The 27,420-nt window shown below is 38.2% G+C and overlaps 1 protein-coding gene across 3 annotated transcripts in view; it reads left to right on the top strand.

Moving 5' to 3' along the window:
* Positions 1-27,420, top strand: part of mark1 (MAP/microtubule affinity-regulating kinase 1) — a 73,353-nt gene that overhangs the window by 39,233 nt on the left and 6,700 nt on the right. Inside the window, exons 4-17 of one of the 3 annotated variants that reach the window (XM_055227355.1) lie at positions 1,948-1,996; positions 4,054-4,119; positions 4,468-4,538; positions 7,329-7,385; positions 8,652-8,888; positions 10,623-10,742; positions 12,177-12,276; positions 13,383-13,495; positions 14,780-14,933; positions 17,249-17,424; positions 17,813-17,901; positions 18,815-18,955; positions 22,148-22,399; positions 23,952-23,996. In XM_055227355.1, coding sequence (XP_055083330.1) covers positions 1,948-1,996; positions 4,054-4,119; positions 4,468-4,538; positions 7,329-7,385; positions 8,652-8,888; positions 10,623-10,742; positions 12,177-12,276; positions 13,383-13,495; positions 14,780-14,933; positions 17,249-17,424; positions 17,813-17,901; positions 18,815-18,955; positions 22,148-22,399; positions 23,952-23,996 — 1,670 coding nt within the window. Of the gene's footprint in view, positions 1-1,947; positions 1,997-4,053; positions 4,120-4,467; positions 4,539-7,328; positions 7,386-8,651; positions 8,889-10,622; positions 10,743-12,176; positions 12,277-13,382; positions 13,496-14,779; positions 14,991-17,248; positions 17,431-17,812; positions 17,902-18,814; positions 18,956-22,147; positions 22,400-23,951; positions 23,997-27,420 lie in introns of all 3 variants that reach the window. The other 2 variants (XM_055227354.1, XM_033979799.2) reach the window with 2 other exon arrangements.

Raw genomic sequence — 27,420 nt, 5'->3', positions numbered from 1 at the left:
TGATACGTTTGAGAATGCTGCTACAACATGACACAACTTTTGCGCTATCATTAAATACTTTAAAAGGGAACATGCACTGCCGCTTTATTTTTTCTATTTTATTTGCAGCAATTAAAAAAACACATCACATATATGGCCAGAGCCTCGTCCAGCTTCATCGCACGTACTGTATAGACCTATTTATTTCAATTTGTACAAGAAACTGAAAACCTCACTATGGCCATTTTTTCATGTGGCAAAGTCAGCACTAGACAAATCTGTGTGAGTATCAGGTAGCAGTAGCAGTAGCACAGAGGCTAAATCCCAGTAGCATTGTAACCTAACACAGGACAGGACGTTAGTTTAGCCTTAGCGAGTGGGAAACGCAGTGTAAATGATTCAACAGCACCTCGAAGCGGCACCAGCACTCAGGCTAGGCGTTTGAAATCATTAGTAGAGGAATTTACTTTACTAAAATAACTTTATTAAACAATTCTATCTGTTTCATGACATTGTGCATCATATATTGGCTACTAGTTTGTGTACACTCACCCAGGGTTTATTCCCACTCCGCCTTTGTGTCCTTGGGCAAAACAGTGAACTTGTAAGGATAAAATGACTCAAAAATGTGTCCCAATCTCAAATAAACAAACTGAACAAACTACTTTACACCCCACACATGCAAACATAGTGATTGATTTAGCCATTTTAAGCCTGGATGCCCTTCCTTATGTAGCCAGTAATAGTTTGTAAACTGTGACTATAGTGGGCAATACAATGGAAGTGTCTTGCGTAGAGAAACAACAAAAGTTTTAAGTATTTTTGTTGTTTTTAATTAAGCTAAACATTTTATCTTTTAGTTGTTCCTGTATCCTGATCTGCATGTCATGGCTTGAAATGGCCTCAAACACACCTTTACGGGACCGGTCCTGATATTGTTTTAATTGTCTGGTGTCTCTTGTGATGTGGCTTGTCTGTTATGATGATATTATGTCATACAAAAATCTGTTGGTTGAGACGTTCACCCAGATTTGCCCGTGTTTTCAGGTTTTATCCTTGCTTTTGTATGTACACTGTTGTTGTGTCCTTGGGCACCTCACCTGTCCTCCAGTCGTGGTGCCATGCTGCTTGTAGACAGGATTGCCTTACACTTTTACAGACAGTGGCCTCATGGTCCTCCTGTCTTCTCATATTCTGACACCTTGTAACAGTTGAATGCTAAATTTGCTATAGAAAATGTTGCTCAGCCATGTTAATAGCTCTGCCCCATATATCAGATACACTGTGGTCATTGTTGTTTTGGTAGACTGATTTGGATAATGTTGAATATGCTAAAAGTGGATTGGTTTACATTTATAAATTTTTACAAGCGATGGGAATGGCTAATGGTTTCTGTATTTATGCATTATAGGCCTATTAGATGAATCACAAGACTCGATTTTATTTGTAACGACAGAGTTCAGATATTATGATTAACAGTTAAGTAACTGCATCCTTTGTGTATTTCTAATTACTAGCATTCAAATTGCAATTTCAGTTAGATTGCAACTATCCTTTCAGTATTACAACATATTTATGCTAACATGTCATGGCTAGACCTTACCTCACCATTTACTCATCCGAAGTTGTATCAAGATGTCATATCACCGATCAATCCCTGTTTTCATTATCACTGGCATTCACTCACTGCTCTGTACTTCTTACATTCTCCAATTTTCTTTTCTTGGGACTTGCTTCTTTTATTAACTTGTTGTAGATGAATATTGTGGTTTAAAATGTGCAAATTCTAGCATAATGATCCACTGGATTAAAACTATATAGCAGGCACAAGCACAGTAGGTCTCCTTTAATATGTTGGTGACTAATAGCCTTCCAATGCAAAACTAACCACTGTCCTTTATAAAGAATTGACTGCTTGTATGGGATTTTACCAGCTCAGTAATTGACTGTACCTTTTTGTTTCTGCAGCTCTTCAGGGAAGTCAGAATAATGAAGATACTGAATCATCCAAATATAGGTGAGTTCACTGTACAAAGACCCACACAATACACACAGCTTAACCCATAATCACACCAAGCACCACCCAGCACACAGCCAGACCTGTAAAACGTGTTGCTCACAGGTGGGCAGAGTAATCAAGCTAGAGTGAGTGTTTCTTGTGAAAGATGCACAGAGAAGTATGATTTTATTAAGTTACTCAAGAGTACTACTCATGTCTGCACAGAAATGTTTGTAAAATCTAATATGTGTAGAAGCTAATGTGATTGGATGACAAAATACTGAATAATCCACAGGATGGTATTTACAAAGAATAGATAACAACAAATAATATTTTAATGTTATTTTCACACTGCCACTAGTTAGGTCGACATAAAAGAGCTTTTGCTCCAAGAGCGGTGCACTTTGGCCGCATTCTAGACCTCAGTAAACAGCTGGTCCAAAGCTTCAAACAGGAGGTCTTGGAGCACTCTGGAGCAGGACAAGTGCTGTGTGAACACAACTGACCTCGGGCTGACTTATGCAGTATGTGGTGACAGTAAAAGTCCTTGGAATTGGGCAAAAAAGCTTTGGCTCATGTATAATTGTATGAATGGGTGCTGCAGAGCTGCAGTTTGACACGTTCATCTGACGAGGCCATTTGGATCAACTTAACATCAGCCAGTCTCTTCCTCTGTCTGCGCAGGTGAGCCTGCGTTTGTGTTGAAAAAGTTTTCTCTCCTCTGCCACCAGCGCGTACAGGCCTCACGGTGTATTTAGCCACAGGTGAAAAAAGACCACTGCGTATAGAGGAGGCGAGCACATATGAATTCATGGGGCTCTGTCCGCTTGAAGTGCGTTGTCATAGAAATAAGTTTGGTCTCCCATGGTGTGTTTGGGGTAAATACACAGTGTATGTGAATAAGACCGACCCAAAAGTGAAGTAAACAGATCTATATCTAGAGCACACTGGGGTCGCTTCACAGAACTTTAACACTAACATGTGAAAACAACCTTAGGTGAGGTTTAAGAAACACAAATGTTCAAATAATTTAATTTTACCAACATAAAGCTTTTGTCAGATGTAGACTTACTCACAATGAGAGGAGTAACCAAAAATGTAGCTCTAGTAGGAATACTGTTATATCAAACAAAATATTATTTAAGTACAATTAAAGGTATGGTGTCTTATACTACAAAGTGCAATTTATTCAAACAGTTACTCGAGTAAATGCAGCCCAGCTCTAGTGCTGCAAAACCCTGCCAACACTATTACATTAACACTATATCTCTATGGACAGTCATGCTTTCTCCCATTTTACATTAAGGTGCAGTCTTCCGTTCACCCGTACAACTCAAAGCCACAAGCCGAGGCATGATCCAGCATTTGAGACACTGTCACATTTTAAACAGAGGAAGGACCCAATATGCAGGACTGCACTTGAAAAGCTCTTTAATGAAAACCTTAAAAGACCAGAAGTAAAACCTAACACAAAAATCCCAAATGAAAACTTACAGAACAGAGGAGAACACAGGGCATAAATGAACACACAGAGGAACGAGACACAGGTGAAACAAATGGTGAGACAACGATCAATATGACAGGAAGTAAAACTGAAAACACGCACATGGTTACAGAAATTCCAAAATAAAACAGGATTTACGATGATAAAATAACTCAAGGACAATGAAAACCATGACAGATACGATTTAGACTTGCTTTTTTCTAACTGGCAACATTACTCCTGGACTTATCAAAAGCATTAGTCATGAAAAGAAACTAGCACTTTTGCAGGTAGTGTGAAAAGATTCAAGGCTACATCGAGGAAACCACATGCTAAATCACATGGACGGTATGCTAAGAACAGAGGTGACTATTCACGCTGCAATAAACCTATAATAAAAAGCTCAAGGTCAGCCAGTTCAATATGAAAACTATGTCAATTATGGCCACTGCATTCTATGAACAATGTGTCCTTGAAATACCAATAGAGCTGTAGCTGTGAAGTGGCTTTGATATCGTGGATTGAGAGAAAGAGAGTTAAACTGTACAAATAAATGTGATTAATGTGATTTTCTTTTCTTTTTTTTGTTCAGTGAAATTGTTTGAAGTGATAGAGACGGAGAAGACACTTTATCTGGTAATGGAGTACGCCAGTGGTGGTAAGTCAAGTTACACACAGGATGTATTCTTATGTGATACACAATTTTTTTTTTCCCCATATACAGTATTAGGCATTAGGGTTCTCAAAAGTATCGAAAATCAGATACTATTCAAGAACGGCATTTAAAACAAGTTTAACTGACCAAAGTGCTTCACATATAAGTCTATAACACAGCAACATCATGCAGTCATACACAAACAGCACAGTATAGGTGTGGATAGAAGAGCATAAAATGAAATACCAAAATATCCTGTCTACATAGTATTAAAGGAGAACAGGTTATGATAATGAAAAAGTGTTGTTATAATTGTTATTAACTTAACATTGTACCTATTCTTGTGCGCAGGTGAAGTATTCGACTACCTGGTGGCTCATGGCAGAATGAAGGAGAAGGAGGCCCGGGCCAAGTTCAGACAAGTGAGTGGAGAGCAGGGTTGAAGACTGTAGGCTGTGAGCTATAGACTGTAGGCTTTGGACTGTAGGATTTAACTAGGCTGTAGACTGTGGACTGTAGGCTGTGGACTGGAGACTTTAGCTAGGCTGTAGGCTGTAGGCCGTAGACTGTAGGCTGTGGAGTATGCACTGTGGGCTGTAGACTATAACCTGTAGGCTATAGAGTGTAGATTGCTGACTATAAGATGTAGACTCTAGACTGTAGGCTGTGGGCTGTAGATTATAAACTGCAGGCTGTAGACTGCAGGCCGTAGACGATACACTGTAGGCTGTAGACTGTAAGATGTAGGCTGTAGACTATAAACTGTAGACTGTAGACTATAGGCTGTAGACTATAAACTGCAGGCTGTAAACTGTAGGCGGTAGGCTGTATACTGCAGGCCTTAGATGATATACTGTAGACTGTAGACCATAAGCTGTAGGCTGTACACTATAAGATGTAAGCTGTAGACTATAAACTATAGGCTATAGACTACAGGCTGTAAACTATAGGCTGTAGACTATAAGATGTAGGCTGTATAATGTATCCTGTAGACTATAAACTGCAGATTGTAGGCTGTAGACTGTAGGATGTAGACTGTAATTTATACACTGTAGGCTGTAGACACTAGACTGTAGACTGTAAACTGTAAGATGCAGACTGTGGGCTGTAGACTGTAGGCTGTAGACAGAAGGCTGTAGGCTTTGTCCTTCTTCCATACTGTTCTATATAAGGCTGTGTCACTGACTGCAGAGGAGATGGAGGAAAAGGATATATGGACTCAGACACTTCCAAAAGCTGCTCTGACACCTAGTGGTTGTAATACACTCATGCACTGACCGATCAAATCAGTTTTTTGTTTTTTTTATATCAGTACTTAGAAGAATGCATAGTGATGTTGTGTCCTTAGGATGACACTTAACTTCCTTGACTGCATACTATGTTTCTGGTAGGATTATGATACTTTTTTATACATTTATTCAAGTACTGCATTGTCAATCGATGTAATTAAAACATGCCTAAACTATATAATTCTATTTTTTTCTTATAATAGTAGGGTTTGCGTCATTTCACTAGCAATATTTACTGATGTTGTGTCTTTGGGCAAGACACTCTCCGTTTGCCTCCATTGTGTTGTATAAATGTGCAGTGTAAGTTGAAAAACATGGAATTCCCAGTGCCCTTAGCTTTTCAAATTTCCATTAACCTTTCCGCCCCATTGCCTACTTTGTATCCACCTGCTCCTTTACCTATAAATATCAAATCAAAATTAAAATACGACCAATTCTGACATCTCAAGACATTTTTGGATAATCAAGCCAAATTTATGTCAAAATAGTCGAAATCATTTGACATTCCGGGCGGTGAAAATTCTGTTCTCCCATCCCATATGAGTCATGTTAGATGCGTAGTTGCACAGGTGGGTGGCATATGTCATGGAAGCTCGTGTGTTGTGTGTATGACGGCTTTTGGTGCCATATGCTGCAGCAGACGTCTCCTTGCCAGGTAAAAGAAAAATAAATAACACCCGCTGTCTGTCCAAGAACCAAGGAAGAAATGAGCCCAGAAAAGAGCAGCCCGGCTTTAGGAATGAAAGGTCATAGACAACAATAGAGGACATGTTACAAAGAGAAGGGTAGGGCAAGAGTTACATCAGATTACAGATTGACCAGGCAGGTTTCAGAGGGATGGGATATTAGCACCGTTGACATAGGAATTAGAAATAACAAATACAGCATCTTTCAAAAGGTCAGAAAGTTCCCAAAATGGTGCCTATAAACAGGAAACTGAAACCTTAACTGTTAAATACGGTGGAATCAGTGATCATTCCCAACATGGCAACGTGCTACTGAATCAAACTTATGTCATGCTTTTAAGTTGCTCCAAACATTAAGATCTAAAAAGTTTAAAAGTTTAAATAATATCTTCATTTTGGCTGCACTGAAACATCAAAAATAATATAATTTTACTAGTCTGACTAATTTGATGTAGCCTAATAAAAGTAGTCATGAGCCATATGCTCCGCAATATGGCATTAAACTTATCTCCATGGAGACAAGCAGTATATATTATGAAAATCAGAAATTGTTTGGCTTTTTTGCTCTTTTGATGTAACAAAGCCTTTGTCTTTGGCATGTGGTTTTGTTTTGTCCAGATACGACGATGATGAACGATGAATTATTAATATTGTCAGCCCCTCACCTAAAATGTTACATCGTCCAACATTTGTCAAAAGTATCGTAAATCGATACTAAACGAATATTGAAACTAGATACTCATTTGTGCAACTAGTTATACAGCAAAAATTCACATTAACAGGACAAAATTTGAGCTTTCCTGAACAGTTTAGGATGATTTTGAGCTTTAGCAGAACAAATATATGACCTCCTGCTAAGATAAAGAAAGTACTATTATTTTGTATATCTCCATTGAAGTATTGTAATTGGTATTGAGTATTAAGTGAATGCCTTAGTATCAAAATCAAGTTTGAAATTTTAGTATCGTGTCAACTCTACACTTTTAATATAGTAGTACCCAAGGTTATGTAATGTCAGATTTGATGCTTCCAGCCACAGTTCAACGTGTATCCACTTGTCTCATACCTACGACTAAAAATAAAGAGTTTAAACAGAGGTCAGAGCTGATAAAACAATTCCATGATGCTATTCCTAACATGCTACTGCTGCGCTCGCCCTTTCCTCCTCTGTGCCCTTGACCCCCCTTCCCCTCTCCCTCCCCAAACAAACTCATACATATGCCTCTCTGTGATCCAGATCGTGTCCGCAGTGCAGTATTGCCACCAGCGGAGGATAGTTCACCGCGACCTGAAGGTGAGGATCTCCACTGCTCCCAGCTTTGATAAATCTGTATCACGTTTCCCCGGACTAGTACTCGGATCACGTTACATTCAACCGCAGGGCCTTTTCGCAGCCTAATACATCATAGGACTGTGAGAACTGACAAAGTAATTGGAGATGACCCAATTCTGTTTTTGTTTGTTTGTTTTTAGCCGATAACGATATCCGGTATTTGTCTTGCTGCTGAGGCTGGTTTACCGATACTGATGTTAAGATTGTAAAATTCATAGCAAGGTTCACACATTGATGTTAAGTTTTAGTTAAGTTCACATATTATTAACAAAATGTGTTTATATGGAATTTTAAATCATTTGTTGCATGATTGTGTAAATTTACAGCCATATTTCTAACCAAATTGGTCTGTTATTTCAATTTTTACTTGTTGTATGTACTGATGACACATGGGCACAGACAGACTGGGATAGCTGAGAAAAAAATTGGTGCCAAACATAGACTGAATATATAAATGGACATAGCTAACATCGCAAATAGGAGGTGAGCATGAGCGCACTTCCGGCTCCATCGACTCCAGTTCACTTTCTATTGAAAAACTGTGGCTCCTCGCTCTGTAACTGCTGCTGTCAGACTCGTCATTTTGGTCTAAAAATGTTCATATTGACCCGCTCTACATGATCCTGGTATTTCGGTTTCGCTATTGTGTCTGTAAATCAAGATATGAACATTAACAAGCAAATCAGGCACCTTCTTTTCCTGAGGTCACTCCCTCTAGTGTTAGCAACAGGTTTGATTGACAGCGTTGCTAAGCACCCACTCCCTGCTAAACCAGTGGTGTGGGCAGGTAGAGGCGTTACCTTCAACAGCCTCGCTCCACTCTGGCTCTTTGGATACTATAATAATCACGATTTATACAGTCTATCGTGCCAAATATCGGCTACATTTTTAACTTCAGGTCGATACCAATATCTGGGAAACCCTCCAACATCACAGACAGCGCTGAGAATCACAGGGTCCTTCACGATACGATTCACTATACATGGCTCACGATACAATAATATTACAATATGGCAATATTTGTTAACGATATTGATAAATCGATATATTTCACATGATTTTCTGCAATATATATCACTCTTTTAAACAGTATTTCTATGTTAACCCACTGCGTGCCTGTTTTGTTTATGAAATGCACTTAATTTGAAGGCACGGTACCTGATTTTTGGATTGTGGAACCGTTATATCAACCATCCCTAGTGTTAATACCAATCTTTTTCTCCACAGGCAGAGAATCTACTGTTAGACGCAGACATGAACATCAAGATAGCAGATTTCGGGTTCAGTAATGAGTTCACGGTGGGCAGTAAACTGGACACGTTCTGTGGCTCTCCTCCCTATGCTGCTCCGGAGCTGTTCCAGGGCAAGAAGTACGATGGGCCCGAGGTGGACGTGTGGAGTCTGGGGGTCATTCTCTACACGCTGGTCAGCGGCTCACTACCCTTCGACGGACAGAATCTCAAGGTGGGGCTTTATATGGGGTTTGTAATGTAATGTCATGTCTGAAATGTGTTGTGGTAATGTGGTACATTTGTTTGCTTTTTGTTTGTAGTTATTTGGCCAAAGGATTTGTACCAGATTTAAATGTATGCTTGTTAAGATAAATGCTCTTTACATCTTAAATTATGTGATAAAAGCTGCTAAATAGGAAATACTATCTATTTGTTTTCCATTTTTGTACAATCAAGCTCATTGTTACTAAGAATCATGGGAAACAACTTCCTGACACTATCCCAGACACTTGATTCTCTGTCATGGTGCATTTTCAAGATTTACAAACCATAAATAGTAAGCAAAGATTGGAGAACTATAATGAGTTCACACCGTGGCATCAAAATTGTGCCAAACACCTCTAGTTGGAAACGTTGAACTAGCCTAAGCGTGCATTCCCATAGACTTTGCATGTAAATCCGTCGCTCTTGACACCATGATCTGAATGCAGCAAGGAAACCAACTGCCTGACACTATCCCAGATACTTGATTCTCTGTCATAGGACAATATCACAGTGGCAGAAAGGACTAAGTGGGTAGAGACTCATGGTTTGAAATCAGGTACGGCCCCTTTAATACAGTATCTACAGTGTTACCCGGTCTGCCAGACTGACACAAAGTTAAACATCGTCTGTGTTGGTACAAGTTATCTAAAGTGAAATTATGTCTTGACAAAAGTGTGGGCTTAAAACTGTAGTCAGTAGACACTGAACCCACAACACATACAACTGGTTCACTAGGCACATTTACACTCTCCAGCTGCCTATAAATGCCCCTCCTTCTAAGGAATGCAATGTGAGCTAGCATGTGACTGGCTTAAACGTGCTAACTGTCGTAAGAAACAATAAAAATCCAATTAAACAGAACAATACCGAGATCTCATTTTCACTGCACATTTCTAATACTGCTTGTTTTTCTTGGTTGCAAGAAAAAAAAACAAATTTGGAGCCACATTAACCATCGGATTAGTGGCTAATCAGCTAATCAGTTCACACTTGAGTTGACACCAGAGAATTACGACCTCTCTTGATTGCATGTTGTTATTGCTTTGGGTGGCTTAAATCAAAATCCTCAATTTGAAAATATTTGAAGCACAATTGGATACTGTTTCTAAATAAGTTTTCTGGAAGGATGATATTGCTTTGCCTGGAGTGTACCACAGTATGGCATTAAGTTGTTTTGCATGTATTGAATTACATGTTTTGTTGCTAAGACATTGCTGCGATTTGGGTCACCTCTCCTCAAAACCTACCCGTGACTTGGCCTTGTGGCATTTCCTGCTTCTCTCCTTGGAGCTGGATAAGTTTAATGTCATACTGTGGAACATTCCAGCCAAGGCAATATCATTTCTATGGAGACAAGTAGTTGGCATACTCTGCTGCAGAAAAGTTACATAGTGCACCTTTAATTAAAGTGTGGCTTTATACTATTATACATAAGTTGTAACTAATTCTAGTCAGAAGCTGACTTGTATACCCATATTGTCCCAAAAACACACTTTTCCAGTGCTTGGCTGCCCACAGGGATGACCTCAAAGTGAGCCACTTGAAATGAATAAATTAAGTGAGGAATTTCCTGCTTTTGTCACTGGGATTGACCCACTTGCCCTGATTCATGAGTTTCAATATAAAGCTGGAATGCAGGGGGTCAGATAAGGGCACCCTCGCTGCTATATTTCATTGTCTGTTTGATTGTTTTTGTGTGCAGGAGCTGAGGGAGAGGGTCCTGAGGGGTAAATATCGCATCCCCTTCTACATGTCTACAGACTGTGAAAACCTTCTCAAGAAGCTGCTAGTGCTTAACCCGGTCAAACGAGGCAGCCTAGAGGTACAGCCCTGCTCCTCCATGCTATTTATTAGATTATAACATTTTAATGATTTAGATTTGGCACTGCGTAATTTGAAAAAGACTGAAATGGCTTCTAGCAAACAGCATATTCATTAGCATAAGCATACAGAAATATAAATAGTTGTTTAAGTCAATGCAAGGGTATTAATATCACGGCATAATTGACTATTACATTTATATCAAGCAATTAGCCCTAAATGCTACATGGTAATAGACGTGTCCTTGCTAATTGAGTGTGTTTATCATGGGACTATAATGTAAACAATGTGTCTGAATTAAGCACTTTGAATTAGTAATTAGCTTTACAAAACAAAATTAACATTTGGTTGATGATGTTAGGATAGGCTAAATAACATAAATTATATTTATTGTAGATTTCCATAAGTTTTAGCTTGTAGCCTGTAGCTTCTGTCATGCTAATTGCTGTTCTAAATTGCTAACTTAACTAGTTGCAAATGCTCTCTCTCAACGCATTGACACACTGTATTAGCATAGCAGTGTTACATACAAAAAAAAAAATCTAATTAAATAAAAGCTGTTGCAAATTGCTAACTTAACTGGTTGCTTATGTTCTTTACCAAGGCATTGACAGACTGCATTTCTTTAAGTTTTAGCTTGTAGCTTCCGTCATGCTAAATGCTGTTCTAATTTGCTAACATAACTAGTTGCTAATGTTGACACACTGTAGTGCCATAGTGATATTCACTTGCCAAAAAAGAAAAATAAATGCCAATTAAAAGACACATCCTCTCATACAGTGTTTTTTTCCCTTTATTTTTACAACTACTTTTATATAAATACAGAAAACATCAAATATTTGAAGAAAGATAAAAGAAACCATTTAAGTACCTACCTTTCCAATAATTTTATATATCTTGCTTCATATACTTGATGTCTTCTGTGTGTATCTAAAATGTAAAAAGTTGTAAAAAATAAAGAAAAAAAACATGAATGAAAATGTGTCCAAACGTTTGACTGGTAGTATAAATAAAAATAAAATTAACCAACCATTCTCTCTAATGTCACTCTTTTCTGCTGCGTATGGTAAGTTAGAAATATGAAGGCTTTGTAAACACATTTTAGCACAGCAAATGAACGTCCATGTCTTTGCTGTGCTCATAATACGCTGGCATTAAATAGCTTGATGCTACGTCAATATTTCCCTGCATTTACGAGTACTCAATACTAAAGATTTCTCCACCTAAGATAAAAATTGATTTTGCTTTTTGTTGGTCATGACAATTAGGCCTTCTCATTTACTCCACTGGTGTGGTGTCGGGGGGGCATTCTAGGTCCCGGTTTAATTACACATGATTAGATATATGTGTGTTAGCGCTTCTACAGGCAGGCAACCATGTCTGCTAACATTAATGATGGCTAATTATGTGCGCTTTGTGTTGGTTTCCTCATCAGCAAATCATGAAAGACCACTGGATGAATGTGGGTCACGAGGAGGAGGAGCTTAAGCCTTACATCGAGCCGGAGGCAGACTTCAGCGATACGTCTAGGATAGGTGTGTACTGCTGCTACGCTGGCCTATTTAAACAGTGTTGGGTGCACTGTCTCTGAGATAAATGGGTGGTGTGTATATATATATATATATATATAGTATAAAAGTTGTGATAGAATATAAGGACTTCTCCATATTGTTCAGTCCTAATCATGTGTGATGATATGATACTTGTATCTACTGACTAAATTTGTAATATTGAGAATATAAACATTGAGCCAAACCTACTCTGTTTCTTACCCAGACGGAGTAGGTGTAGAGCCTCTTTACAAAAATAAAATGACAAATATTATTACTTTTTTTATATGCTGCTTTAGAAATGTTGAGTCACAGCATTCTGGCAGGTTGGTGAACATTTTTGCTGGCCTTGGGTGAACTTCACAGTTATTATAAAAGGAGAAGTGTGGTACTCCAGACCTCTGTAAGAGCATCTTATTATTTTAATGACCAACAGAGCTAAGTGCCTCTATAAATAACAGCTAACATTGAGCTAATATCTTCACTCCATGCACTTACATCCAGTATACAGTGCTACCCATAATGTTAATAGGTGCACTATTATATAACTTTTATGGTTGGGCGTCCACCACCTGCTTGTCTCCATGGAGATGTGTTGCTTTATCAGGAAGGTTCCACAGTATGACTCTATACTCATCTCTCGTGCACAGGTGTATTTACTGCTAAAATTACCTTGAAAAACTTGCATTCTTACTGTTAGCTCTCCACTGATCTGACCTATAACTTGGCCTGGTTACATCACCTGTTTGTCTCCATGGAGATAAGATTAATATCATACCGTGGAACATTACAGGCAAAATAATAATATGGAGACTAGCTGGCGGTAGACCCTCCAACAGAAAGGTTACATAGTGGACCTTTAAATATTTAAGCATGGACCAGTCTATATAAAAACACAAGTAATATTTTTGAAGAATTATATAGTTTATTGGCACTATTTTATCATCCCAGAAGTACTGCTTCACTGGGAACATTGAAATAGTTTAATATTTATAACTTTTTCTTTTTGTATTTGGTCATCAACTTTAGTTCATAATTATAGTCTCATTATTGTGTGTTATTGAGTATGTTTGGTCTTTACCTATTCCCAGAGCTGATGGTGACGATGGGCTTCCCTAAAGATGAGATCACAGACTCGCTCCAAAACCAGAAGTACGATGATGTCATGGCCACGTACCTGCTGCTGGGAAGGAAAGCTCCGGAGGTCAGTCAGTCTGCTGCTCTCATCATGGATTGGTGGTTTTAGATTCTACAGTGTCATAGTCCCATATAGAGAGCAAGAGACAGTTTCTCATTTCGTCATCTATCATCTAACTGTACTTTTAAACTGGGCATTCTTTAGTAGAATTTGCTTCTTAACTGTCAAAATATCATTTCTCACAAATTCAGTTGCTATATATTTGTTTCCTGGCAAATCCAGAATGATATCCCTGTACTTTTTGTACAGACGGATATTAGCCAGGTCCCCACGTCCTCTGTTGTGTTTCAAGTTCGGTAAAACGTGATTGTGCAATCAGATCTGTTTTTTGGACACATGTGAAACAAAGGAGCTATGACCTATGATTTGCAAATAAAATCAAATTTATCTCACCTCAAATTAACAGGGTTTTGAGTTTTTCAACCCCCTGTGATATTTTTTCCCCTTTATTTCTTCCAATACGGATGGACCATGCATGTCCCCAATTGGCTGACCCATGCCCATTTGAAAATGGAGTGATTCACCAGTGACTAGACTTACGTCTTTGTAAAGTATTGTAGGGTGTATTCTGGATCCCAGGCAAATATATTTGTACACTTCAAGCCAACATTGGTGATTATGCAAACACAAAGGTGAAGACCCAATCTGTTTCAACATTAAACAGATCTATGTAGCATTTTTATATAAATGTACAAAAGGAATGTTAATTTTGAACTTTGAAATGTCTATTAGTGTCTATTAAATATCAAAGCCCTCCTTCTGTGCTGCCCTACATGCCAGAGGCGTAATGGGCGTGTGTAAGTAAGTTCACTGGTGATGTCTGAAAAGGACCAATTATGTCGACACTAATCACTAATCATCAGTTGCCAATGTAAACAAATATCTAACTCCAAATAAAAAGGGTATTAGCTGCTCAACTACTTTCCCAACTGTCAGAATTGGCTTTTATGATTTCTTTTAGTTGAACACAAGGGCAACTGTAGGCCATAATCCACACCAAAACAAAATATCAGATCATTACACTAAAATGTTTTGATGGAATGAACAAAACCAATAAAATAATTTGTCTTTCATCCAAATTTGGTTTAAACATGATTTGAACCTCTGAATTTTAATATGCCGTCTTCATAAATGATAGAGGGTCCTTGGTATATTTTCACACCAATAAAGGGTCCCAGGCCTTAGAAAGTGTGAGAACCCCTGGTCTTATTAGTCTGTGAAAAGCCATCATGTAGATTCACAAGTAAACATAACCTGATCACATGACCCTTCTGTATGTTTCTCCTTTAGTTTGAGGGCAGCGAACCCCTGACCAACAGCGTCCTGGGCCAGAGACAACGACCGACCAGCGACATCAACAACAGCTCCAGCATCTCGCCCGCCCACCCCAAAGTCACTCGCAGCATCTCGGCCAATCAGAAGCAGCGGCGCTACAGTGATCATGGTGGGGATGAGGAGGGAGGAGGAGGAGGAGGAGGGGGTGGTGTCGTAGAGAAGCCAAGTAAAGTAACCCGGCGTCCTGCCCAGCTCTGAGCGTGCTGCTGCCTGCGTCTTCTACAGGGGGAAGCTGCACTAGACACTATTGGATAAAGACCTATATTTATACTAGATTAGCAATTCTTATATTATTTTCTGAGTTGAAATTCCAAACTATTTAAAGTACGGTGCAAAAGTCTGAGATGAGGATTTCAACCTTTTAGGGCTCAGGATTCAGTGTGTACAATTGTATAATGACACACAAATGAATTATAATAAAAGCAGCAATACCTAATTTAAAAAGTTATCAGCAAAAAAATTAATTATATGTAAATTTTAATTAAGTATATATAACTATATTAAAGCCACAGTATGTAACTTTTTGCCTATATTAAAGCCACAGTATGTAACTGTTTGCCAAAAAATAGACTAAAATAAAAGCATGTTTTTATTATGATTGCTTTTGTTAAAATGAAAAATAGAGAAAAACATGCGTCTTTATTGTGAGTGGGCTTGCATCTCCACAAACCTGACTCTTATTTAGTCTGGAGGAGTGCCTCATCCTGCTCTTTTCCATTGAAGTGTTGTTCCTTTGGCTGTAAATGTCCATAATATGGCATAAAACGTATCTATCTCCATGGAGAATAGTAATTTTATTTTAACTTTATGTTTCCAAGGAATCATGTAGGTGATGAGCCTCCTCCAGAAAGTTACATACTGTATCTTCAAGTATACAAATATAAAAAAAGATTTATATGTGTATTTCAATAAAGAAAGACAAATTAAGAATAACAGTAGTTAATGCTCCCCGATTCTGTCAGTAAAACTGATATTATTCTACTTCTATAAAAACACACCATTACACATTTTAATAACACACATTTGAATAAATCCTTTAAGTTCTCAGTGATTTTCACACCTCACTTGAATCTTCTGCACTGTCCTGTACAATAAGCATCTCTCTGCTGAAAAGCACACATATAGAACTTATTGTTGCATTGTGTGGCAGCTTCCTCCTAGTTCATGTGGGGCCATTGTGTGTGGCGCCATCTGCTGGCTGCTGTCCTGCAGCACCTCAAAGCATGAGGAGGGAACAGCTTTACTTCAGACCTGGGCCCTGTACCACAAAGCTTGTGAAAACATCTTCAGATGTCCCTCTTACTCGCATTTACACAAAGTATTCAAATAAAATGTGTGGTATCAGATTTGATTACTGCAGAGAGGAGGGAAAGTTTCTGTTTTTTATCATTACACATCTTTTAAAGTAATGACGTCCTTTGCAGTTACTTTGACATATTAGTGCCTTGGCATTTATTAACTGGCTCAATGTATTTTTCGTGCTGTCATCGTCATTGATAATAATTGTGTATTTCACTCTATTCATTTCAACCTTAACAGAACAAATTACTTAAACTAATCAAATTCCACACACAAATGACAAAGTCTGCTATTTTTAATGAACAAAGTCTCTTCAGAGAACATGAGGGCCATGGGTCTTGTGACTGTATTTAGCACTGAGCAGTTTTGGCAAATATGGAACTGATTTTCTGATAAAGATTGCAATTGCGATTAGATTTGTGAGTTATGTTTTAATAGTTGGATTCTGTTCAAAATTCGCATTTTAAATATTGAGAGGTGACTGAAACCTGAACTGCTAAACTAATCAAAGATCTAAATTATTTCAGAACGCAAAGAGACTAGACTAGAGCTGCAAGATTAATCGCAATCAAATCAAAATGACGATTTGAGTGGACACAATTAGAAAATCGCAAAGGCTGCTATTTTTCTACTACCACAAACCAACCAAATATATCTTCTTCTGCTTAAAAACTTTGTAGTTTAGATCTGTACAAACATTCTGAAAATTCCTGTATTTGTTTGTCAGTTCATATTTCAGTTTTTTTGTAAATTCCCCTGGATGCATTTAAATGTGAACTTTGAACAGAACTGCAATCCCAAATCTAATCACAATGCTTGTCAGAAAAATCACAATTAGATATTTTTCCTAAATCAAGCAGTACAGGGTTAGCAGGTTTTATACATAATAATATACATAATAATATTTAGTTGTTTGAAAATGGCTTAAATAACTGTGATGTGCTTGTGTAGCTTTGTAGTACAGGACCCTGCGTACTTGGCCTGTATTGAAGTGTGGTGATGTAGAGTGATATATATTTTGTTATTGCTTGCCGTTTGCCTTTTTATTTTGTTGTCTTTTATACATACGTCTCTAATGTTAATACAGTCATATCGTGACTTCCTTATGCTTCGTTTATGTTGCAGTGGGTCCATCGGTGCCCCCTGCTGTCTCGTACACTAAACGCGGCCAGGCTCTGAGCGTGGAGAGCGACCACAGGGAGGAGTGGGACGGAGCGCGCAGACTGGAACTCAGCACGTCCAAAGGAGATGTGCCCGCCTCGCCACTAGGAGTGCAAGAGAGGAAGAAGACCACAAGTGCTGTAGGGGTAACCATTGCTATGTCGTACAGTATCTGTGGTAGAGTTGAAACTAGTGTAGAGCTATAAGTGGGGTGAGCATCTGTCTTCACATTTCAGGTGTACTGGCTTTCAGCGTTGGAACTTATTGCTGTTGCAAACTGTCTTTGCACATTACGATTGATAAAACCAAAAACTCATATGGTGTTATAGCAGTTATTATATATTAACTTACATTTCTCGAGGCTCCATGTACCACCATAATAAACAACATTATTATTTTACAATTTGAGGTGGTCACCCTAGCTATGGCGAGGGCCTTTAACACAGCTTGTGGCTTTAATTCTTTATCGTTTACCCATTTACTCAAAAATACTAATGTCATTTGTCTTTTTGTCCTTTTCACAACTAGACCAACGGATCCATGACTCGTAGAAATACTTATGTTTGTGAGCGCTCTTCAGACCGATACTCAGCTATTCCCAACGGCAAAGACAGCAGGTAAGAACACTGCTTACACAGGCGATTAGCATTTCAGTCTGCATTCAACATTCAGCATGCACTTTCTCTTCTAATTAGCTAAAACAGATATTTAGAGCTTACCCTGACAGCATTCCTCTGGGATTCAGGGAAAAGCACACTAGGAGACCATCGCTTAATCGTTGTTTCCGACCTATCCTAACTTCTGTACACTGTACACTGTACACTGTATACAGGTAAAAGTTTTTGTTATCTGTTGTAGAGAGTTGTCAGTAAAAAGCCAAAGTCCACAATGTAGTACAAGACTAAAGCATAGTTAAAGGAACTGTATGTAGTCTGTGCTCATACTATTATAAAAAAAAAAAGTACAATCACTACTTTTTTGTCATTGTCAGTATCTGGACAGGCCTCATGTGAAAGATCATATTCTCCACTCACTGAGCTGCAGAGGCTGAATTAGCACTGGTTCATGATTTGCTGCAGGTACTGGTGTTTAGTTAGTGACCATTCATATCAGAGACTTTAGGTTTAAACCAAGTGGATTTCAGCATTGAAACTGGTAACCCAGAAAGACTCACGTGAGGCTCATTCTGCTTTCTGATTGGATAATTGCCATGAGTCAAAACACAAAAGTATAACATAAACATCTTGGTCATCATGTCCTATGTTTTTGTAACTGATAATAAATCAGCATTACTATTTGATTTGAACACGTTTAGCTCATATCTGAGGATAGTTAGGTCATGTTTATGGAATTAAAATCAAAATCTTACATACGGTTCCTTTAAATTTCCAATGCATTAAACAAAATAAAGATTGGATCTGCACATGGCCATAAAAAGCCCCAGTGCCACAGTTTGAGAACTGGACTAAACCATTACATGACACAATCCTAATGCGGCTTTCGTTCCTTGCTTGTTGTCTGTGTGTCCAGTTTGACTGAAGTATCGGGCAGCACCCCTTCTACAGCCATGAGCTCCACGCGGCCCCGCCACACCAAGTCTATGTCCTCATCAGGGCACCCCTCCAAGAGCACACTGCCCCCTATTGACGACAACTCAGAGCTCAAAGCCAGGTCAGACTCAACTTTACACCGTATGACCGGGAAAGAAATTACTATGTTGACTATACTGCAGTAGATCGATTTTAAAAGGCTCAGTATGTAACTTTTTAGCCAAAAATTAGACTAAAATAAAAGCTTTTTTTCATTTTGGGTGTGTTTGCACTGAAAAACATAGATCCTGTGTGGCGTGTCTTGACAATAGTTAAAGTTTAAAATGGGGATCTTAAAAATACATATTATTCTTTCGTCTATAGTTGTAATCTATGATGCACGTGGATAACTATTTTATATTTTGGACATTTGGACAATATTTGTGTAGGTGAAAATTAAAATTTTTGGAGCGATGGCATATCAAGTGAGAATATTACTCAAACATGTATAAATCACTCAAAATACAACCTCAAGGGAGTAAATGAGAAGGAAAAACAATTAGGCCCAAAACCTCTTTCAGGCCAAACCATATCAAGGTGTGACTATTTTGCCAGTTCAGTAGTTTATCCGATTATTTTATTTATTGCCCTGGACACGTACCAAAAATGTTGGTATTTGTCCAGGGCAATAATTGTTGGGCCTAATTGTTTTCCCATCAACAAATCTTCTACGGACAACACAAATAATGTGAGAACCCAACTGCTATCAACAGAGAGGCTCCAATCTCTGTATATATGACACTAAACTGAAAGACGAAAGTGGAGCTTCAACTAGAGGATGGAATTTGCTGTAGTTGCCATTTGAAATACCACAAGCTGAAATCTACTTTGGGGCAGTTGAGAGGTCCTTCATCAAACCTTTGTTGAACGCATCTACATTGGGTAATACAAATAGGCCCCCCATAGAAGTCAAGAAAGAGGAGAGGATGAAACACAGAAAAACAAAGTGTAGAACAACAAAACCAAGAGACCTCTTTGGGTTGGAGTTGTTGTACGATACACCAGAAGTGAAAGTCTACTTGAGATGTCATCTGGTCAGGCATTAACATATCAACAGGCAACACAAGGGGTGATGAGACCCGAAATGATGCAAGGAGAGAGGGGATAATTTCTGAAGATCGGCAAGTTCACAAACAGTGCTCAGGTGCCTTCAGTGAATAAGATGTTACAGCTGAACCCTGAGCTGACAAGATGACCTTCAACAAGTGTCAAGAGAAAGCCAAAACAGGAGACCGCTTCTGGTTAGAAATGCCCAATGATAAGACAGACAAGGAAGTCTACTTAGGACAGGTTAAGGTTAAGTCCAAATCCGGTGGAACTTCAGTCAGTGCCGATCACTTCAAAAGCAGTGCAGCCAAAGGAGGAGACTGGTTTTGGGTTTTAGGTTGAAATGCCCGAGGAAGAATCCGATGATGAAATCTAATTTTCACAACTCATCAAAACTCAGATCGATTATTCAAGACTACCACACCTAAAAGAAGAATTTAGTAAGCAAAGTTAACTCTCTTGTATTTTATAGTGTATAGTAAGGTTGTATCAAAAACCTGATACTAATCTATACCAAAACTAGTATCAAAACTAGATATTCGGTTAGCTTGGTATTTATATGTAAAAAGGTTTAATCTGTCTTTATATAAATGTATTGTGTCCAAATAGTTTACAGTTTGGGTCAGATGCATCGAGATACGTAAGAGTTTTGCTTTGTCATGCCCTCTTTTTATTTGACTCTTTAGCCAACAACAGCCTTAGTGTCAAGTGCACAGTGAATGTGTTCAGTTACACAATGAACACATGAAATCATCAAATCTCATTTTACTTTAGTTTTAATATGTGCAGATTAGGATTATATTGTGGCGTTTTGGTGTAAGGAAACATGGAAAATTTCTTCTGGTTGCTTATTTTCTGAACTCAAGGGCTACTGTAGGCTGTAACCCACACTAAAACAAGAGCAAAACAACAGCAGTGTCAACTCACTAGAGCTAGTCTCCAAAACAGACCAGTCCCTGACCAATAGAGCCTCACATCAACTTGTCGGCATAGCAACCAACTGTCACATACAAAAGCAGATACATTAACAACAACAACAACAACAACACATAAACAGATACAAGAACAACAAATGGTGTCAACTCTGAAATAAACACAAAATATTGAAGTACGCTTTCTTTGTTTAGGACAATTAATTATACTGCAGGAAATAGTGAAATAAGTGAGTTTTTACTATTCAGTGAGCGTGTATAAGAGAAGGAGAGAAAGAGGAGGGAGGGGGCAGTCAGACTTCTCTGTTGAGGCCTGGCACTGATGCTGATAAGGACCCTGCTCTGTTCTGTATAATGTCAACATGACTCTGCACATCTTTGTTCTGTTTCTATGTTCAAAATAATAAACTCACAATGGAGTGGTTACTATGAAAGGGCTTGCGTATCCACAAACCTGGCTCTCGTTGATCTGGAGGAGGGCCTTGTCCCGCTTGTTTCAATGGAAATGTTATTCTTTTGGCTATAATATTCCACAGTATGGCATAAAGCCTATCTATCTCTATGTTCTGAAGCATGGTTTTAACTGTCTATTTCCATTGTATTGTGCAGGTGATTTGCCAGTTTTAGAATGTTACATACTGTACCCTAAATAATGTGTTCTATTCTGATGCTTTTGCACAATGGCAAAAAGGCCTTTATGTTGAAAATTACATTACTTAAACATTATAAATATTGACCCAAATGTTGAGAAGCTAATTCAGCTGTTGCATTGCTCGTATTGTCAGTGCATGCAAACCTTCAGTGTATTAAAAGGCCCCATTAAATTCATTAAAGAGTTCATATTACAATATTTTCTGATTTATAATGTTGTTTCCTCATCACAAACATACCTGGAATTGTGTTTTTGCTTAACACATAAACTCTACATCTGATTTGAGTTCTTCTCTCAAACAGAAAACACTTTGTTCCACCTTGTGATGTCATGTGGTAATACAGGAAGTGCTCCACTGTGTTTTTAAACTCCATACATCTTCATTAGAATCATTGGATAGCCCTGGAATAGCCAATCTCTACTGAACTAAAGGTGAAAGGAGCCATTAACTTGAAAACTACCACTACATGACATCACAAGGTGGAACAAAGCATTTTGAGCTTTGTGTGAGTGAAATAAAACACAAATTCATGTGTGTTTTTGATGAGGCAACAGCATTTTAACACGGTTTAAAGTTCATTAGGCAATGCAAAATATAAGACCTTTAAAACTTCCTGTTCTAAAATGTTTTTTGTCTTCTCAGCTCGTCCCCTCGCGGTCCCTCCACGTCCCCCTCGGCCCACAGCATCAGTACCCCAGAGAAGAACCGCTTTCCTCGGGGCACCACCAGCCGCAGCACCTTCCACGGGGCCCAGCTCCGGGACAGACACAGTGCCACCTACAACGGCCCACCCGCCTCCCCTACCCTGTCCCACGACACAGGCGCTCTGGCCCAGCAGCGCAGGGGTACCTCCACAGGCATCATCAGCAAGATCACCTCCAAGTTTGTACGCAGGTACGGGGTCATAGCTGGGACAAAAGCTGGGAGCATGAAGAGTTAAATATGATTAGGGTGATTTGGGAAAAATATCTAATATTTTCTGACATTCATTGTTATTGCAGTTAGATTTGGAATTTATGCTTTAGTAATAGAATTTTGTTCACAAGTTCACATCCACACATCCAGGAGAATTAAAATAGGTCTATGAACTGACAAACTCATGCAGAGATCACATTTCAGAACACGTTTTTATAGATCTAAACTACAAGGTTAGCAATTTTTATGCAGAATAAGACAGGATGTTTTGTTGTTTGTGGAGGAAATCATGTATAGTATAGATAGCATAATACTTCAACCTTTTTCAACCAATTTAAAAATATAAATCTTTAAAATCTAAAAAAAAAAAATCTTTGAAAGCAACAACTGTCTGTTCAGTGTTTTTGTCAAGTTACCAATGACCTCATGAGGCTAGTCGAGGGAGTTCAAATTTTTCATTTAGTTAAAACTTAATATTTGAATTTCAAAAACATTTCCACACTTCGCTCTATGCTTCTCGCTCTTTACAAACCTCTGTTTCCACAATGCTTTTAGCTTGCCACTACATTACAGCTAGTGCTCCCTGCTGTCAGTGCAACAGCAGAGCCCCCTTAGATACTGTCTGGTTCACGCTGGCCGTATGCTAGCCGCTCACCGCTCTCTCTCCTCTCTCTCCCGCTCAGAGCTATGTCTTTCAGGTCGACGCGGAGGTAGGAGCACACTAAGCTTGCTGCACCACAACCTCCTCACCTTTGACCTTTGACCTCCTTAACCTTCTGTACACTACATCCTTGCCTAAAGTTGCACCCTTCGGTTGCAGTGTTATTTTGTCTCCTCACTTAAACTTTTTGCAAGCAGTCCCTCTCCTTACTCTCCCTATAACGATTAGATAGAATAGTGGAGAATAGGGTTTTCAAAAATATCAAAAATCACATACTAATCGATACTAAAACTAGATACTCATTTGAGCAAGTATCAATACTAAAAAAGTCACATTGACAGGACAGAAGAGAACCTTTCCTGAATATCTTTAGAATGATGTTAAGCTGTATCTTTCACAAGTATAAGACACATAGACTAGTATACACCCATGGACCACTATGAACGTACTGGACGCCTGAGGGATTACACAGACAGTACTATGATTTAATTTGAAAATCACATAAAATCATACATTTTAAGTATCTTTGTGGTATTGGAATTGGTATTGAGAATTGTGTCTATCCCTTAGTTCTGAAATTGAGTTTGAAGTTTTAGCATCATGACAACACTAGTGGAGACTAAGGAAAGGTAACACTTTTAAAGCAAGGATGCAGGCCAAAAAAGGTCACCCGGTGTGTTGGTCCCAGAAGTGTGGGTTCTTTCCTGGCATGAAGCCCCCACAGCTCCCCTCTGTTTTGTCGAGTGATGGTGGTGGGGTGCGGGTGGGTGCGGGTGGGTGCGGGTGGGTGGGTGAGTGGGTGGCTGGTTGGGTGGAGGAGTGTATATTAAAGCTCCAGGGAACTTAACAGTGTATTCCTGTTCATTTCAGGGTCCCTAGTGAGGGAGAGGCCAGTGCCAGGACAGAAACCCCAAGGTGAGAGACCGAATGTAGCTACTACTGTACAAAGTAGGGCTGCAGTCAAAATTCTTGATCGACTAAACATTGCTGATCGATTACTCAGCTTAATAAGGGGGCAAAAGCTCTAAAAACTTTAACTTATCTCCATGTATGTAAACAAAACTGCACTCACAAAACTACACCTGCTTGGGAGTTCGTGCAAAAACAACTATTTATGCAGAAAAAAGTACTTGGAAATGTATTTCTATAAAGAGATTAAACTTGAATCATGACTTTAATCTGCTTTTTTACACATAAATTCCAAAAATTATCAAATTTTCAGCTAACTCACTCACTAACTTCTTTCTGCTCTTGTCCCACATAAATCATTATAATCAAAATAAAACTGGTCGACTAAGACTCCGTCAACTGATAAATCGACTGAACGATTAAAGGCCAACAGGACCAAGAGCCACAGCATCAAATAAACCCTAGAGCTGCAGCTAACACATATTTTAGTTGTTTACTTGTCAAATGATTATTTCTATTGTACTTTCAGACTTTAAACATATTATCATCCAAAATAAGGGTTGAACATGGAGTGTGAAGACTTAGAGAAGAATTAGAGAATATTTGCAAATGTTCTCATCTGTTATAATGCTCTCATCACAAACAGACTTAGAGTTGTGTTTTGTTTTATTCACACATGTTTAACACACAAACCCTGCATATTTAGGCTCAATCTTAAAAGGAAAACACTCATGACACTCCTGTGGTAATACAGGAAGTGCTCCACTATGTTTTCTCCATAAACCTTCACTAGAATTTTTTGGATGTTTTCATCCCTGGAATTGCCCATCTCTGTTGAACTAAAGTTGAAAGGAGCTGTTAACTTAAAAACTACCGGCTCATGACATCACAAGTTGAAACAGAGCATTTTGACTAATAATAAAGTGTTAGTCAAACATTTGTGAATGAAACTAAACACAACTCTAGGTGTGTTTTTGAGGAGGTAGCAACATTATAACATGGCTTCAAACTCCTAAGACTTAATTTTGTGTAATATAGGACTTTTAACTGTATTATTGACGAAAATGACGAAATTGTTTATAATTTTTTGTCATTTTGACTTAATAATGCCACTGTGTTTTGGTCTGTATAGTCCAGATAACAATTACGATTATCAAATTACAATATTTTTTTTATATTCAATTAGTTTTGATCTGTCGATTCATGGTTAAACTTTAATAAGCTCAATTTGATTTTCATGTCCCCTCAGTAGCAAAATGATTTTTAAGAGATGATTGAGGTTGTTGTAGTAGGCCTACGAAAGTAAGAAAAACTCAACAATTTAGAGTGTAAATCTCTTTTTATTAGTCAAACTATGTCTGAAATGCTCACTTAGTATCTGACCTTTCGAACATTTAAAGGTGAACTTTATAACATTTATGGTTGCAGTGTACAAAACACCTGTACTTGATTAAGTTTAATGCCACGCTGTTGAACATTCACAGTGAGAATGCTTGTGTTTTTCAGCAATAAAAATGTCTGTAATTGGATAAATGCAAGACAGGCACATTTAATGCCATACAGTGAAATATACCAGAAAAGTTACATAATGCGACTATAATGGCACTGAATACATCACTACTTTTGACTTTTGACACCTGTTCTGCTACTACAATTTACAGCAATGAATTGAAAGAAATACTAGACTTGCTACTAAAAACACACCATATATTGAATCTACCGGTACTTTGTCCAGCTGGTTCAATTTTGCAGGATACAGGATAATCTCAGCAAACAATGTTTAAATAGACGGTATCATCAAAAGGCCTGAGCTGCAACAAATATATAACAAAATGAACCAATAATTAGCCATAGAAGTCACAGATTCAACCTTCTACAGCTCAACATTGTCACATTACAACAAAAATATAAAAAATATCAACATTTTTGCAAAGAAATTGTACAAAAAGAAACTGGGGCTCAATATAAATACTGAGCCCCAAAATATATTGTTCCAGCTTTCATGTATTGAACGTCGATATAGTGACAGGCCTAAGAAATACTTCTACTTCTCACAATAGTCAAAGCCAAATTGTTCTCATTTTAAAATACAGAGTGTGCATAAAGTCTCTTTACACTTTTAAAATGTAATTACAAAGGCAACTGATAAGATATATTAGTTAGATTTGTTCTATTGTGCTCAGTGGTTATACAAGTTTTGAATTACACTGCATTTTTTGTGAGTTCAAACATTTCCAGAACGTTGGATTGGAAGGGATGGACCAATTCTGTTTGCACAACGTTCACCAGATCTCACAGCCCTGGATTTATTTCTATGGGGCTATGTTAAAGATGGCCAGTACTGAACTAAAGCACAAAAACTTTGGAAACTACTGAGTACAATAGGGCATGTCTGATGAACATATCTGATCAACTGCCTTTGTAATATTATATTTTTATTATAAAGAGACCTAATGGACACCCTGTACTACAATACCACATGGAGTTACAAAGTGAAGTATGTGCCAAATACCTTTCCAGCTCTAACAGTTCTTGTAATGATGTGTCAGTGCAGTACAAGGCGACCATGTTCCCGTGACTAATGTAAACAGTATGGCCTGCTGCAGTAATAAAACTTCTTATGTGTGTACTTCCTGTCAGGTGGTTCAAATAATCACCCAAAGTACTGCACTGGACCTTAGTAAAAGTTCTCTGCAAAGGTCAACGCAGAGGAGATTGACACATCTGGACTCAGTCGGGTTAAAGCCAAAATCTAAATCTTTGTTTGTTAGGATTTTTACAGTCTAGTGTTTTATACGGCAGCAACTAACAATTACCGTATTTAAATAGTTGACAAGTTCAAAATATAAAAAATCTTCATTGCCTTTGTCAGTAAACTAATTTCAAAAACTAGGCATGTGCCTTAGCCATAAATGCAGCATAAAAATAAAGAATACTTGCATTCAAACATTTCGACAAAATCTTTCTCTCTCTTGTGTAGCTAGCATGCAGAGTTAAACCATTATCCGAAGATGATAATGGAAATACAACCCGAACACAACTTCTTAGACAAATGTTATGTTATACGTTATACGAGTACATAGTATGCAACTGCCTCAATTTTGAACCACAAACTTCTACAGAATAAGTGGAATTCTCAGTAACATGAGGTGGCCCAGAGTTTAACATAAAGGGGGAGAGCAGACCAAATGATGCAAGTAATGAACTGCAGATGTCTTATTGTGGTTTATGGTTAATAACTGCAATTACTTGGCCTATCCACATGAAACAAAACCTGTCTATTGACTAATGCATTCTCTGCCAGTAACACTTAAGTACAGTTGAACATTTTTCACTATAATGGTAAAAGGTTGTGCTATTCGAACACACCCTTGATTGCAGTCACCAGAAAAAAGCATTAGATGGATTATATATAGCACATTTGGGGACC

The sequence above is a fragment of the Periophthalmus magnuspinnatus genome, chromosome 15 (genome assembly GCF_009829125.3).
Source record: "Periophthalmus magnuspinnatus isolate fPerMag1 chromosome 15, fPerMag1.2.pri, whole genome shotgun sequence".
Lineage (NCBI taxonomy): Eukaryota > Metazoa > Chordata > Actinopteri > Gobiiformes > Gobiidae > Periophthalmus > Periophthalmus magnuspinnatus.
This window is presented reverse-complemented; position numbering and strand designations above follow the sequence as displayed.